Here is a 16,555-nt window from a genome sequence, read left to right as displayed (position 1 = left end):
GGGGCAGGAGGTACTGAGAAAAGTCAGAATTACAATTTTGTAGTGAGGAAAAAAGAAACAGCTGTCCGCTATGATGCTCAACATGCTTTCATATATCTTATACCTAGCTCTCTACATTTTCCCACACATGGGGCAGTATTTGCCGGTCTTAATGCTCATGTGTAGACCAGGGTATGGTACCAGAATTGCTGTATTGGTCTATTATGTTTATTGTATGATAACCTCTGAGGCAATGAGCATCATTCGGAATATATACTCTATTTTGTGTTCTTGTCCTGGTCCAGAATGCTACATCTGGGCTCTCAATAATCACACCCAGCCCCTGTGGGGAGGGGTAAAGAATGATTTTTTCCAGTCTTTTAGGTATGGCACAGCAGTTTTCAAAAGTATTGAGTTCTCTCTAGGTGCCAAGGACAGCATAATATTGTTGTTAGTTCTGCTTTGCCTTCTCTGCACGGCCTGCACCATGTTTAGAAATCAAACACTACATGGGGTGGTGCAGCGTCTCCTTGAGGAGGAGGGAAAAAGAAACAAATGCAAAACAACGGCATCCGTGTCTACACAAACTGTCGTAGAGGAAACAGGAACCGCATCTATGCAGACTGTCACAGAAGAGAAAGGAACCAAAAACAAGGCAACAGTTTCTGCATCTACTCAGACCATCACAGAAGAGAAAGGAACCAAAAACAAAGCAACAGTTTCTGCATCTACTCAGACCATCACAGAGGAGAAAGGAACCAAAAACAAAGCAACAGTGTCAGTGTCTACACAAGCTGTCACAGAGGAGAAAGAAACCAAAAGTGCCATCAGCATCTCCACACAAACTGTCACCGAAGCAGAACAACCTAAACCAGTGGCAGTTGCCCCTGTTCAGAAGAAGAAATCAAAGAGCAAATCAGTCCGCATAATGACTGATGAGGATGTGGCAGGACCTTCACACTCAGCAGAAGAGACAGAGCCAGAGATCATCACCCGCTCTCTATCCCTGGGTGAACTGCGTGACCTGCGGAGGGAATTCACCCGCCAGACAAACGAGTCCATCCTAACCTGGCTGCTCCGCATCTGGGACGCTGCAGCCAATGACACCATTCTGGATGGAAGTGAGGCCAGGCAACTGGGATCGCTGTCTCGGGATGTGGTCATTGACCAGGGGATCGGGAGAACCCAACAAACTCTCAGCCTCTGGCGGCGACTGCTAACAAGTGTGAGGGACAGATACCTTTGTAAAGAAGACCTCCAGGTGCACCAAGGAAAATGGAGCACAATGGAACAAGGTACCCGATGCCTGAGGGAATTGGCTGTGCTGGAGATCATTTTCTCAGAAGACGAGAGATTTCCTAAAAGCCCAGATGATGTCCAGTGCACATCGCAGATGTGGTTGAGATTTGCACGGCTTGGACCAGAGATGTACTCCCGTTACCTGGCAACGCTGCAATGGAGGGAAGGTGAGGACAAGGTGGGCGTCTTGGTCAATAAACTAAGAATTTACGAGGATACTGTCACCGCCCCATTTCGTACCCATGTCTCATCCGTGGAAACAAGGCTGGCTGAGCAAGTCCGGAGCTTGATTGAAGAGGGCCATCAGAAACTAAAAAAGGAACTTAAGGAAGAAATTTACCACATCTCGCCAGAACCAACAAGAGTCTCTGCCATTAGGAGCAGGTACCCACCAGCCAGGGAGAGAGCATACACTCCACGGGGTAACCTCTGGTCTTTTCTTCGGGAACATGGAGAAGACATGAGGAATTGGGATGGAAAACCCACCTCCTCCTTAGCAGCCCGGGTACGTGAACTGAAGAGAGAGACACCTACCACGAAGAGCTCATCTAGAGCCAACATTGCTCCAGTCTCAAAGGCACAGAACCCCAGACAGTATAAGAAGAATGATATGACTGATCCACTTGAAGGGACCTCAGGAACATATTTACAGGAAGAAAGCAACGTGTACCATGACCAGGAATAGGGGGGCCCTGCCTCTAGCCAGGTAGAGGAAAGGGACAATCGGATCTATTGGACTGTGTGGATCCGATGGCCTGGCACATCTGACCCACAAAAATATACGGCTTTGGTTGACACTGGTGCCCAATGTACCCTAATGCCATCAAGGTATGTAGGAACAGAATCCATTTCTATTTCTGGAGTGACAGGAGGGTCCCAGCAGCTGACTGTATTGGAGGCCGAAGTGAGTTTAACTGGGAATGGATGGCAAAAACACCCCATCGTGACTGGCCCAGAGGCCCCATGCATCCTTGGCATAGACTACCTCAGAAATGGATACTTCAAAGATCCAAAAGGATATCGCTGGGCTTTTGGGATAGCTGCTGTAGAGACAGAAGACATCAGACAACTGAGTACCTTGCCTGGTCTCTCAGATGACTCCTGTGCTGTGGGACTACTAAGAGTTGAAGAACAACAGGTACCAATCGCCACAACAACAGTACACCGACGGCAATACCGCACCGACAGAGACTCTGTGACTCCTATCCATGAGATGATTCGGAAACTGGAGAGCCAAGGGGTGGTCAGCAAGGCTCGTTCACCTTTCAACAGCCCTATATGGCCAGTGCGTAAGTCCAGTGGAGAATGGAGACTGACTGTGGATTACCGTGCTCTGAATGAAGTCACCCCACCACTAAGTGCTGCTGTGCCAGACATGTTGGAGCTTCAGTACGAGCTAGAGTCCAAGGCAGCAAAGTGGTATGCGACCATTGATATTGCCAATGCCTTCTTCTCCATTCCTTTGGCAGCAGAGTGCAGGGCCCAGTTTGCCTTCACCTGGAAGGGCATACAGTACACCTGGAACCGACTGCCCCAGGGGTGGAAACACAGCCCCACCATCTGCCATGGACTGATCCAGACTGCACTGGAAAAAGGTGAGGCTCCTGAACATTTACAGTACATTGATGACATCATTGTATGGGGGAACACAGCAGGGGAAGTCTTTGAGAAAGGAGAAAAGATCATCCAGATTCTGCTGAAAGCTGGTTTTGCCATTAAGCGAAGTAAAGTGAAGGGACCGGCCCAAGAAATCCAGTTCCTGGGAGTAAAGTGGCAAGATGGACGGCGGCAGATTCCCACTGAGGTCATCAATAAGATCATCGCCATGTCCCCACCGACCAGCAAGAAGGAGACACAAGCTTTCCTAGGCGCCATAGGTTTCTGGAGGATGCACATTCCTGAGTACAGCCAGATTGTGAGCCCTCTCTACCTGGTCACCCGCAAGAAGAACGATTTCCACTGGGGCCCTGAACAGCAGCAAGCCTTTGCCCAGATCAAGCAGGAGATTGCTCATGCGGTAGCCCTTGGCCCAGTGAGGACGGGACCAGAGGTGAAGAACGTGCTCTACTCAGCAGCCGGGAACAATGGCCTGTCTTGGAGTCTTTGGCAGAAGGTGCCTGGGGAGACTCGGGGCCGACCACTGGGATTCTGGAGCCGAAGCTACAGAGGATCTGAAGCCAACTACACTCCCACAGAGAAGGAAATCTTAGCCGCCTATGAAGGACTTCAAGCTGCCTCAGAAGTAATTGGCACTGAAACGCAGCTGCTTTTGGCACCTCGACTACCAGTGCTGGGATGGATGTTCAAGGGAAAGGTTCCTTCCACGCATCATGCCACTGACACCACATGGAGCAAATGGATTGCCCTCATCACACAGCGCGCCCGTATTGGAAACCCGAATCGCCCTGGGATTCTAGAAATTATAACTAACTGGCCTGAAGGTGAGACTTTTGGACTATCTTTTGAAGAAGAGGAAGAACAAGTGACACGTGCCGAGGAAGCCCCACCGTATAACGAGCTACCAGAGACTGAAAGACAATATGCCCTTTTCACTGACGGTTCCTGCCGAATTGTAGGCGCTAACCGGAAATGGAAGGCTGCAGTATGGAGCCCCACACGACGAGTTGCACAAGCTACTGAAGGACAAGGTGGATCAAGTCAAATTGCAGAACTTAAAGCCATCCAGCTAGCTTTAGATATTGCCGAACGAGAGAAGTGGCCAAGACTCTATCTCTACACCGACTCGTGGATGGTAGCTAATGCTCTGTGGGGATGGCTGAACCGCTGGAAAAAGGCCAATTGGCAGCGCAGAGGGAAACCCATCTGGGCTGCTGAGATTTGGCAAGACATCGCCGCCCGAGTAGAGAAGCTGACCGTTAAGGTTCGACACGTGGACGCACATGTGTCCAAGAGTCAGGCTAATGAAGAGCATCACAACAACGAGCAGGTGGACAAAGCCGCCAAGGTGAAAGTATCACAGGTGGATCTAGACTGGCAACACAAGGGAGAAGTATTCTTAGCCCGTTGGGCCCATGATGCGTCTGGTCATCAGGGGAGAGATGCAACATACCGATGGGCCCGTGACCGAGGGGTGGACCTTACTATGGACAACATCTCACAGGTCATCCACAACTGTGAGACCTGCGCTGCAATCAAACAGGCCAAGCGGGTAAAGCCTCTGTGGTACGGTGGACGATGGTTGAAGTACAGGTATGGGGAGGCCTGGCAGATTGACTACATCACCCTTCCCCAAACCCGCCAAGGCAAGCGCTATGTGCTAACTATGGTGGAAGCCACCACTGGATGGTTAGAGACCTACCCTGTACCTCATGCTACTGCTCGGAATACTATCTTAGGCCTTGAAAAGCAGGTCTTGTGGAGACATGGCACTCCTGAGAGAATCGAGTCAGACAATGGGACCCATTTCAAGAACGGCCTTATAAACACCTGGGCTAGAGAACATGGCATTGAATGGATATATCACATCCCTTATCATGCACCAGCTGCCGGGAAAGTTGAACGGTGCAATGGGTTACTTAAGACTACCCTGAAGGCGCTCGGTGGGGGGACTTTCAAAAATTGGGAACTGAACTTAGCAAAGGCCACCTGGATGGTCAACACTCGAGGGTCAATCAATCGAGCTGGTCCTGCCCAGTCTGAACCCTTGCACACAGTGGATGGAGATAAAGTCCCTGTGGTACACATGAAAGGCATCTTAGGAAAAACTGTTTGGATTAATCCCACATCAAGCAAAGGCAGACCCATCCGTGGGATTGTTTTTGCTCAAGGACCTGGTTCCACTTGGTGGGTAATGCAGAAAGATGGGGAAACCCGTTGTGTACCACAGGGAGACCTAATTTTAAGTGAGAACTGAGTGTAGGGTTTCATTCTGTATATGTGTATATTTATCTATCTAGCTGTAAAAATGTATTAATTTAGGTATAATGTAGATGGTCATAGAATAAGGGGTGGATTATGTCCTAGGTTACAATGTAAAATGTGCCCAAAGTATGTATTCTATCACCATCTACATGAAATGTTGTTGTGCACCACTGGTTCCCGTGCCCCCTCCCTCCAGACTATCTTCTGTTAATGGCCCATCGATACCGTCCTGCATGACTCATAGATAACTCTCCCCAGGAGCTATCTCTGTTTAATGGGCAATCAAGGACCCATTGCAAAACTGATAAAATGATATCAGTCCATTGTGAGATGCTCCGCCCAGGGGGAGGAGCCAAGCATTCCCACCTGGATATAATCGGGACCTTGGGACAGCACAGGCAGCCTTACCCACTGGACTCCCAGAGGACAAGAGCTACCAGACCTTTCTGCAAGAACACTGCTTCAACAAGACCACTTCATCTGGACTGCCACCACCACGGTTTCAGGTTGTATTCTGACTCTGTCAGTGATCTTTTGTACCATTGCATGTGTTTTTATTTTACTTTTTTTTCCTCTCCTATTAAATTGTTTTTTCTGACTTGGAGTCTCTCGCTGGTTTTGCCTTCAAGCCAGCACAATATATTTAAAAAAAAAAAAAAAAAAAAAAAAAAAAAAAGGCAAAACCCAAACCAGCATCAGTTCAGGGCCAACAGAGTGGCAGAGTGGCTAAATATTTTGTTACTGTAATTTGGGGTTTTTTTCATGTTTAATATCTTGTCACAGACAGGAAATTTATGCATTAGCATCAGGATGGGGATATATGTATTAAATTTTTCTTGTGCACCCTGTGCAAATGTGCTGGACTTAGAACAAATCTTTTAGTGTGTCTATTTAAGAATCATGGTATGATTATTGCAGAAGGCAGGTTTTACATCATGAAATCATAGTGGTTTGGGGTGGAAGGGAACCTTGAAGATCATCTAGTTCCAACTGCACTGCCCTGGGCTGGGGACACCTTTCACTAGTTCAGGTTGTTCAAAGCCTCATCCATTCTGGCCTTGAATACTTCCAGGGAAGGAGCATCCACAGATTCTCTGAGCAACCTCTGCCAGTGCCTCACAGGGAAGAATTTCTTCCTTACATCTGATCCAACTGCAACTTCTTTCAGTTTGAAGCCATTCCTTCTTGTCCTTTTGCCCCAGGCCACTGTCCCAAGTACCCCTTCAGCTCTCTTCGAGCCACTTTAGGCATTGGAAGGGGCTCCAAGGTCTCCCTGGAGCCTTCTCCAGGTGAGCACCCTCATCCCTCCCAGCCCAGCTCCAGAGGGGCTCCAGCCCTTGGGGCAGCTCTGTGGCCTCCTCTGGATTTTCTCCATGTCCTTCCTGTGCTGGGGATCCCAGAGCTCTGCAGGTGGGGTCTCACCTGAGTGGGACAGAATCACCTTCCTTGACATGCTGCCAACACTATGTCCAGCCCAGGACAGGGTTGGCTTTCTGGGTTGCCAATGCACACGTGCAGGTCACGTTGAGCTTCTCAGCCTGTATTTGTGCTCTGATGCATGTGCAGGGGGCATTTATAACTACACAGGGAGAATTATTACAATAACATTGTGTTCCTCTATGAGGGATGACTATCACTCATACCACTTCTCACTTTTTTATCCTGAGTTCCCCTAAACAGAGCACTCTTCACGCATGCCAAGAAAACAACTGTCCTAAGTGAAGTTATTGTCTCTTTAATGACCACAGGAATACCTACTGCATTTAATATATTGCTTTGGGAAATCTGTTCTGCTCACCCCAAATGGCTGCCTGTCTTAAATATATCTGCTCAGAGTGATGTGTGTTATATAAATAAAACTACACAGACAGCATGTTTGTCAATCAGCAAAAAAGGCCCTACACCCTCTATCCAGGCACAGGTACTTCGTAAGCATTGGTTTCCAACAGATAAATGTAATCAAGGTTTATATGCTCACAGAAGCCAACAGGATGGGATTTTTTCACTTGAAAGATCAGAAGAAAATTGTAACTAATGTTGTGGAAAATTACTTTGATATTGCTTTCTCAGTACAGCATCACAATTAGGTAGCAATGTGAAGCACAGGGAAAGAATAAATGAATAGTAACAAATCAACACAAACAGCTACTGTCAGGAGTACTTTGCTCAGTGAAAGTAATGTAAGCATTACTTAAAGTTTTATGACTGTGGATTTTACACTGGTTTAAGTAGTACATCAAGGTCTCACTGTCATGCTTGCTAGGACTAAAACAATGAAGAACAATTTCCAAAACAAACAACTAAAACTGAAATACCAAAGTATTTTTATTAATCTTGTTTCATAAGTTGTTCTATCCTAAATTAAAGATGACTGAACTATCAACGAAAAATGTCCTTTTGGACAATGCAAAGGCTCCTACGCTGCTTTTCAGTGGAAAATGAGTGTTAGCAACTTCTCTCCAGCCCTGCTGATGAGATTCCAGCGTCTGGCAAATGTGTTTTACTATGCAGGAAATACAAAAGCAAAGGCTAATCCAGTAAAGCTTTTCCATGCAGAATCTGTTGTCCTAAGTAGCTTAATGATACGTGCATTTGTTCAATTCTCTCTCGAGAGCAATCAGGCAAGCAAATTATAGCAATATCCCATCTCCATTCGAACCAGGCCCCTTTATGGAGAAACGCTCTGAGCAGAGAAAGGGAAGGATCCTTCTCAGCACGCCAAAAATGTCACCTGTGATTGACAGGTTTTCACAGGAGACTATCCAGGAAGGAAGTATGCCCTCCCGTATTTTTAAATGAAATAAATGGATATTTTTTCCTGTGTTCTTTGAGTCATCTAGCATGTTTAAGTGATAATTAGTATCATTTTCAAAAGCAGTGGATATGAGGAGTTTCTCAGTCCACTGGGAGTTGAAAGCACTTAACACACATGAAAATCAGCCAAACAGAAATAAAAGTAATTGTACTGAGCACCTTTTACTCAAGGGTACATTCTGGTTCCTATTAACGTAGATAGTAATTGAATGTGAGAACTGAGGAATTGATTACACACCTTTGGCAGTAACAGCATTGTTGGCATGTTTGTGTTTCAGGCATCCACAGCAATCGAGCACATTACAGAGAAAGTCTCCCCGCCATGGGTAGGAGCTCTGTTCAAACCTGCTTTTATTTAAACATGCTTGGGTGTCCCCTTCTCCAGCTGCACCGCTCTCAAAAATCACTTCCCAGTGTACTACAATCAGCAGTCAGCGTTCAAGAGATTTATGGCAGAGAACAGGTCAAGATGAGAGGCCAACAATGAAAAGAATGGAAAAGAAATTGCACTGGTTTTGAGACCACACTAGGAAACCTTCTCTTTCAGGAGGACAGAATTAACTTTTCAATGCTAAGTTACACATTCTTAGATGCATTGGAGCACTGCCTACATTCGCTGTCCATATATCTTTCCCATATGCCTAAACTACTCGCCAGTTTCAGTCAAATACAGCCAGTACCTCTGTTTTGATTCTACAAACTCTTTCACATCTAAGAATACAAAGATAAATTGCAAAAGCACTGAAGGAACTAGTTAATTCCCTCCTTTGCACAACACTGAAGATTCATTACTTCTATAGTTTCAGCTGACTGGCTGCTTTCAAAATTGGTGTGCGTGCAGTTGGACTAAATAAACAACATATTAAAGTACAGATTGTTTAGTGACATGGAAACAAGCACTTAACAAACCTAGACACAGAAATTAGCAATTAATATAAGTATTTAGGAGTTCTCTGTGTTACAGTTCAGCTCCTTTAAAAATGTTAGCAACGATTTTAAATAGATACAGTTGTGTTCACTGTACGATGAAGATGTCAAACAAATAAACTTTTTATGAAGTATTTATTTAGTCAAGGGGCAATTTCAGTTCATATAAGAGCAAACACAGAGACAGAACCCCAGAACACAGTGGCATTACCCTGAACAAGAGTAACTGCACTGGCATTTGTCTAGGCTCTAAAGCAGCCTTCATTACAGCCATAGTCAAAGACAAAAGGACTGTAACTAAAGAGATCTTGGGTCCTTTCACATTTCTTTTGTGTCTCCCTTTAAAAGGAAACTACTATTTCAGCCCATAGGTTTCTAGTTCTCCCACCTCTGTGGCCTTTGTGGCTCTTCACAGTTTCAATTTAGTAGTACAGGAAAATGGCATGCATATGAATAATAGTTATGAAAGGTTTAATTGAATTAAGCAAATTAAGCGGATGCATCCTAAAGTATTTAAAGTTTCTGATGCGATTCATTCATACATCTCTTATTTTGCATCTCATGACACACTGAATATCACATGCAAGTAAAGGGAAATTCAGAGGTATGCATTTCCAGGAACAGAACTTTTGATGAAATCTCTCATTTTCACATGTATAGTGACATAGTTGGTAGCAAAAGGCAGTCTCAACTTCAGCAGAAACTTAACTCCACCAGCTAGACCCTATGCAAATTAGCAAAGGTCCCTGTATAATCAATTAATTGGTTCTTGGAACTGCTTTTTCAGCAAATGGGGCTTTTTTTTGGGGGGGGTGGGGGGGGTGGGGCGGGGGGAGGGTGTTTTAAAAAAATGATAATTACTTTCAAGGTTGCCTTCATTAAGAATGACATATCTTTTTTGAGGTATCCCCAGTGAAATATGTACAACACGTTGAGAATATAAGTACAAAGTATTGACCACGAAAGGGCAGGTGATTCAAACAGAAATAGGAATGCTAACCTGGTGTCTGCTGATGAATTATTTCTTCTGGATCTTGCAGGTGAATGAAGACAATGAGCCCAACTGCTCCAAACAGCAAGAGGAAGGAGAACATACATGTCAGCCTCATAATTACTGTTCTCAGATCAATCCAGTTCTGACCCAGGAAAAGAACTGCATGCGATCTCCAGGGCACTCTCCACTCATAGTCTTCGTCCTCTCATCTGGAAGTCTGGTGTAATATGCCTACAAGAAGTAAAAAACCAAACCACTAAAACTCAGCATAGAGGGCATTTATTTTTCCAATGCAGATTAGTAGATTTAAGTTCTCATTTAAGCCAAATAACTGATTTCTCTAGCATTTCTTTTGTACAGTTAATTGCAATCATCCAGTCTACTTCGATCCCATCGGTTTGTCTTTAATTTTATGTCCTTTTTTTTTAACATGTAGAAGGGGCAATGTAGCATATAGTTAAAAATTGCATTTTGGGAAAAAGGTCATGCCCTGATTGCAATTTTCAGAGAAATCCCTCTCAATAGTCTGCTTAGAACGTGTAGCTTTTTATGTTTTAAAAAAATTGATAATTTTATGTTTCTCATTGATTAAACGATAGGAAAAGCATAAAGCGAGATCATGTGTGGGGAACAATCATGAGAGCTGCACCCTGTTGCCAAACACAGAACTGGCAGCTACTGCTTCATCTCTGAGAAGGAAGAGTCACGCTCAAACCGAGCTCCACGGGTCACCCATTGGAGAAGCTCTGCAGGGAAACTGATTCCCAAGGGAAGTCCTGGTCACAGCGCTTGGACCCCTGTTGTGGTGCGTTCAGTGGGTTTATATTTGTAATGTTCCTTTCTATCTGTCCCTGCCCAGCTGTGCCCACCCCCCTCACTGAGATGTGGCCTAATCCTGTTTCCTCCCCCTGATCGCTGCTCGGTGATGCCTCTGGGTCTCGCCTGTGGGCCCTGTCCCCTGGGGGAAAAAGCCATGGCAGGGGAGGGGCCAGCACTCTCTGGCATCGGCTGTCCATCGGGAAGGGTCCCAAAGCTGAGCAGGACAGAAGAATGAAAGCAGAACTACCCAACCCGAAGCCAGAGAGTCAAGACTCTTCCTTTACCTTCGGCGGCCGTCTGGTGTCGTGGGGAAAGCGACAGACCCCCTTTAGGGGCTTGCAGCAAACAGGAATGAAGAGTGGGCAGGAGTGTGCGCAGGAGCCGCAGGCACGGCCGCCTCTCCTCCCCTGGGAGCTCCCGGAGGGGTTCTGGGGCTCTTCTGCAAATCCTCGCTGATGCCTCTGACATTTGCTGTCAGTGCACCCCAGAGCAGCCCTGCTCCCTCTCGGGTGTCTCTAAAGCCCTCAGGGAGCACAGCCCTGAGGCTTGAAGGCCAGGAAAAGTCCTGCTGGAACCAGTCTGGCCTCCTATAATATCAAGAAGTGAAAAAGTGAAGGAATGGGAACCAGGGGGAAAACCATTACCAGGGCCACATGTCTTCATTAATTAAAGTGAATGTTTCTGCCACAGAGCTATGCCAATCCTGCTTTTTTCAGTAATACAAGGAAAGGTGTATTAGACCACAGGCAGCAGAACTGGTTCCCAAAATGTGGCCAGATTTCTTAGTAGCAAATTATTGAACACCAGCTGGAGGTCAGCAACAGGTTGCAGGGGTAGCAATCACCTTGCTTTCCTCACATTTTTTATTGCAAATGTGACCTGTTCTAAAGAGAAGTTTTTGAAGCTGGTCTTCATTTACAAAGGGGATTTTAAATACAGAAGGACTGTGTAACATCAGTTTGCAGGAAGGTTGTGGAGAGGTGATGATTCAAAGCAGTTATGTCAGGAAAAGTCTTTAAAGATATGTTCTTAATGTGCCTGGAATATTTGGTGTTGGGGCAACTTGTATGCTTTTCATGGTTTCCTTAGCAAGTTTTTGATTTTTTGTAGTGTATTGGCATTCTAAACTTCTAAAATGCATCAAAGAAAAACATGAGGTGGGAAAGATGAAGTCATTCTATGACTCTGACTGATACGGTAATGAACATTATTTCGTGGCAACTATATTTATTCAGTGTGTAAAGCAGGCAGAGCTTCAGGCCAGGAACACTGGGGGACGCTTGTACCTTAAATGAATGCAGAGTACTAAGTTCTCTCTATGCATAAGCAAATTCAGCTTTATTCTCTGTTCAAATTATGGCAGACAGTAATTCTATATTCTTTTTTTTTTTTTTTTTTTCACCTTAAACCTTTCTCACACCTTTAAAAGAAAGACTAAAAGAAAATACCACGAATTTGTCAGCATTATCAAAGCCAGGTTGTTTTAATTCCTTGTGCAGGTCCACCTGTGCCTGTTGTGAATCTAGTGTGGATGGACATTTGCATTTACTACATATATTTACCTTTAAATGCCAAATGCTAACTCTAAAGCACCAGGGGAGCCAGATTAGCCTTCAAAGTAACTGTGTTCCAGTTCCAACCACTGCTGTTTATGAGCAAACAGGGAACACACCCCACCCTCTCTCGGGTTCACGACAGTATTTGGCTACACAGGCAGGGGTTTGGATAAATGAACACTTCCAACCAAATCCAGTGGAGCCAAAGCTGGTGCAGCACCAAACTCACACCATCATTTTGTGAATCTGTCCAGTCAGAGCTTTCTAAGAATTGTATTTGGTTTCCTAACACACAGGATTTCCTTTTTGTCACCTATTTATGCTCCCTGCATGCCCATGGGGAGGAGGAAGCTGCACCATCACAAGGCAGGTGCCTTGCCTGAGGTTTTCCAGGAAGGCCACGATGCTGCGGAGCTGCAGGGGCTCCTGGTGTCGCAGCCCTGGGCACTGCCCCTCCCTGCTGGGAATGCCCCCAGCTGGTGGGACACAGCTGGTGAGAAGTGCAGAACCATCCCCTGAGAGGGAGTAGCTGAAGAACATCCACCCCCAAATAACAAGGGGTTTATATTTGCTTAGTGTTGAACTCTAAGGTCTTTTTTTAATGAATTATACCCTTGAGCAAATATGGGTTTCTAAAACAATTTATTATTATTATTATTATTATTATTATTATTATTATTATTATTAGCTTAAAATGTGAAACCATTTTCCCTGGACTTGGTTTGTTGAAATGTTTTTGTTCGAAGTAGAGGCAGCATCAAGAAAGAAGATCCCTAGCCAGGTTTTAATTAGCGCAAGAAACACTACAATAGCAATTTCTAACAGTTATAGTGTTTACATTATTCCACACCCTATAGAATAACTGTGACCAGGAATACAAAACCCTTTAGATTAGACATTACAGCCTCTTCAGGACACCTCAAGATACAACAGTAACAGAGCCAGGTGATAGCATATATTTAAAAGAATGAAAGGCCACGTGCACTTGTATAACTAAAGAAGGACTGCAGCTTGCTGCCTGTAGCCATAGCATGCTTCTGCAAGCAGTGAGCACAGGAGTCCGAGGAGGATAAAGAAAGAGATCCTTTTTCCTCTCAACAAAATTACCACCTCTCAACAAAATTACCACCTCTCAACAACACACAAACATCAGAGATCTTTAAATCATGGGTCTAAGCTTTCCCCCTCCCTATTCTCCTGTAATTATTTTTCCAATCAGTTGACTTTAATGAACATGTTTTCTGTGAGCAAAGCTGGTGAGTGGCAGTGGCTGGTTTATTGATGCTGAGCATGTGCTTCCCAAGCCCTCCCAGGCTGGTCCTTGAGTTACAGGAGCACAGGAACTCTGAAAGCAGCGAGCACCGACTGATAAATGTGAACAAAGTATCCTCATTAAGGAAACATTTGAAAATACCCTTTACACTCCAATCACATAATTTTAAAGATGGATGAGGGGAAAAAAACCTGCAAAAAACCTAAGTGCAGCTTGACCTAACAGCTCCATCAGGCATTACCTCCTCAGGCGTGTGACAGATGCTTTATGTGGGAGCTCTGGATTGACCCATCCAGTGTCCCAGCATCTAGGGGGCAGAATTTGGATGAATCCACACCCTTCAACTTGCACTTTGTGGTCACATACTTGCACTGTGCTCCTCACAACAGGCAATAACATATTTTTATAATTTCAGCTTTACCCAGAATGCAAGCAGATAAGGTTGCAAGCAGCTTCCAATCTGAACTCCATTTTGAGCTGCCCTGAACCTATTAAACAGATGGAAAGAGGTTCATTAGAATGTGCAATAATGAATTGAAACATCTAACTTTTCATTTATTCTTCCATATTACATTCCTATGGTGAATAAAACTCCTGGGTATCAATATCTGTTTTCATAAGCTTTCCCATTACCATGGTATGTGACTGCCCTGCTCTTGAAAGCAGCACTTTCCAGTTCAAAGACATTAATTAATCACCATAGTACTCCTATGAACTGGATGAGGAAGTATTAGCATCAGGTAGGAGAATGGGTGTTGGATCATTAATGCAAGACTGTTAAGGAAAAAGATGTACAGCTTCAGGTAAAAAAAATTTCCAAATATGTTTGTGGAAAATACTTGAATATTATAGCAAACTTTCCTGGCAGCAAATCTTTTCTTTACAAACACAGAAGCAGAACTAATTTCTCCCTGCTTCCATGCAGTATGGAAAGACCCTGCAGAGATTTATTTAAATCTTTATTTAAAAGTGGCTCTGAAAATAGTGCTGTGTAGGTCTGCCTTTGGCAATCTCTGCCTGGAGACCTAATGACCGAACACTTTCACTGTGAGCAGTTTGGTGAGCACTGGATCAGTCCAAGACAACACCTCCCTTGTTTGATCCCTAGTTTGAGGTGCATCGGTCAGGCTGCACTTGGGGTGGTGTCTGATCGCTCATTTTGTTCATCCATGAGTGTTACATGATATCCTGTCACTCATCTGCTGCTACCTAGTGAAGAATAGCATCGACCAGATACAATCTAAGGGCATGGTGTAATCCTTAGGCAGAAACTCAGGAGCTAGCCTTTGGTCCATCTAGAGCTGCATCTTTCCCTAACCACATTGATGCATCACAGGAAAGTAAAATAAAACCTTGCAGAGCAAAGTGGCAGCATAAGCTGTGCCTTTTTCCCCAGGAAAAGGTTAGTTATCTTCAGCTGAGGTCAGTATGAGCAGAGCATATCTGAAAAAAGCATGATATCAGCTTTCACAGCACTGCCAGCAACTGCTGACCAAGAGCTTGGCCATTTGCAGAGAGCAGGAGGGACAGAGGGTCCAAGGCTGCTACAGCCCCTCATTTCTCTCTCTGGCTGCCCACCTGCAGCCACCCTGCAGAACCCAAGCTGCCTGGCCCTCTTTGTAATTGGCGCTGGTGTGCTGTCACTCCCCTGCAGAGCTGGTGACCAGCCCAGCTAAATTAGCCTGAAGATGAAAGGCACTGTGCCGAGATGAGAGCAAAAGAGGGTTTTTTCCTCTGTGGAACCAGGGGAAGGGAAGGATCAAGGTGTACCAGAGACTGCAAAGGTGCAGGGCATCTTTATACTCTCCCTTCCTGAGGCTTCACTGCGAGGTGCCAAGGCAGCTGCCAGTGAATCAAGTGAACACAGACTAATGCCAGCATCAGCATTATATATTGTTGCCATATACATCAGCAAGTCAACAAAACACCCAAATTCTTTGCAAATTGCAAACTACTTATCGCTAAATTGGACAATTACAAATCACCTGTGAACGCATGTAAATGCCTGGTTCACATATAAACGGCAAACTTCATTTCTCATGCTGTGTGAGGTGTAGCTGCTCTTCCTGCAGCTGAGAGCAGGCTGGTGCCTCAGAGCAGAGCAAGGGCGCACTGTTTATTCAAAGCAGCAGCAGGATGCAGGTGTCTTTCGGAATCAGGGATTCAGGAATCAGCAGCCTGTGTGCTGTTGGACCACCAGGTGCTGAGCAGCAGCGATCAGCTCGGGCACTCCTGTGGCTCTGGTTGTGCCACTCTTGGGAGGGAAACTGGGACATCCCTCTGGTGCTGTGGGCTCTGGGGAGGTACCAGTGTCCAGGTTCTGTGCACAGAGAAACGTGGTGGTGCACAGGCACAGCCTCAGCAGCGTCCCACCCTTGATGCCCTGTCCCCAGCTAAAGCACACGCTGGTAGGATTGCCAGTTCAGAGAGAGATACTTTTTAATGCAGAAATGCTTTTTTAAGTCAAGATTTGCCTGACAGCAAGAAAAACTACATGTTATATTTCAGCACTCCTGGAGCTGATTTGGAAAAGTTTAACTGGGAGCTGTTGGCAGCTGGGAGATGTGAGGGTTTTTTCCTTCAATTGGGTTTTGTTTTGGGTGTCCTGAAAAGGCATCATAATGAAGCACTTACTTTCTGCATTATTAAGATAATTAACTTTAATAATATGGTCAGAAACTGGGATAGTGATACTGGACAAAGAGCAGAATTATGAAAAAGGGAATATTAGTACAAGAATATAGGAAAAAAAATCTACTGTTACTACTGAAGTGATCTCTTCTAGATCCATTAGCTGTTTCTAGGAGGTGTGTGAGCAACAGCTGCTTCTCACTCTGCAGCTGAGCTAAGCTTGTGTTTCCTTGCTTCAAAGCACTTACAGAGACAAAAGGCCTCCAAAGACAGGGCACTGAGTTTTCCCATCACACAAGTGTCCAGTTCGTTGTTCCCCTGACTTCTCAGATCAGGCTTGTTGTAACATCTGTAGCAGTAAAGACTGGATTTATAAACATC

The 16,555-nt window shown here is 45.1% G+C and overlaps 1 protein-coding gene across 5 annotated transcripts in view; it reads right to left on the bottom strand.

Moving 5' to 3' along the window:
• CHST8 (carbohydrate sulfotransferase 8) overlaps nucleotides 1-16,555 on the bottom strand; it is a 202,839-nt gene that overhangs the window by 150,661 nt on the left and 35,623 nt on the right. For 3 of the 5 annotated variants that reach the window (XM_040075578.2, XM_040075581.2, XM_040075579.2), the window contains exon 2: nucleotides 9,902-10,126. In XM_040075578.2, the coding sequence (XP_039931512.1) occupies nucleotides 9,902-10,010 (109 nt within the window). In that variant the 5' untranslated portion in view covers nucleotides 10,011-10,126. Of the gene's footprint in view, nucleotides 1-9,901; nucleotides 10,127-13,964; nucleotides 14,010-16,555 lie in introns of those variants that run through there. The other 2 variants (XM_040075580.1, XR_009208217.1) reach the window with 2 other exon arrangements.

The sequence above is a fragment of the Hirundo rustica genome, chromosome 11 (genome assembly GCF_015227805.2).
Source record: "Hirundo rustica isolate bHirRus1 chromosome 11, bHirRus1.pri.v3, whole genome shotgun sequence".
Classification (NCBI taxonomy): domain Eukaryota; kingdom Metazoa; phylum Chordata; class Aves; order Passeriformes; family Hirundinidae; genus Hirundo; species Hirundo rustica.
This window is presented reverse-complemented; position numbering and strand designations above follow the sequence as displayed.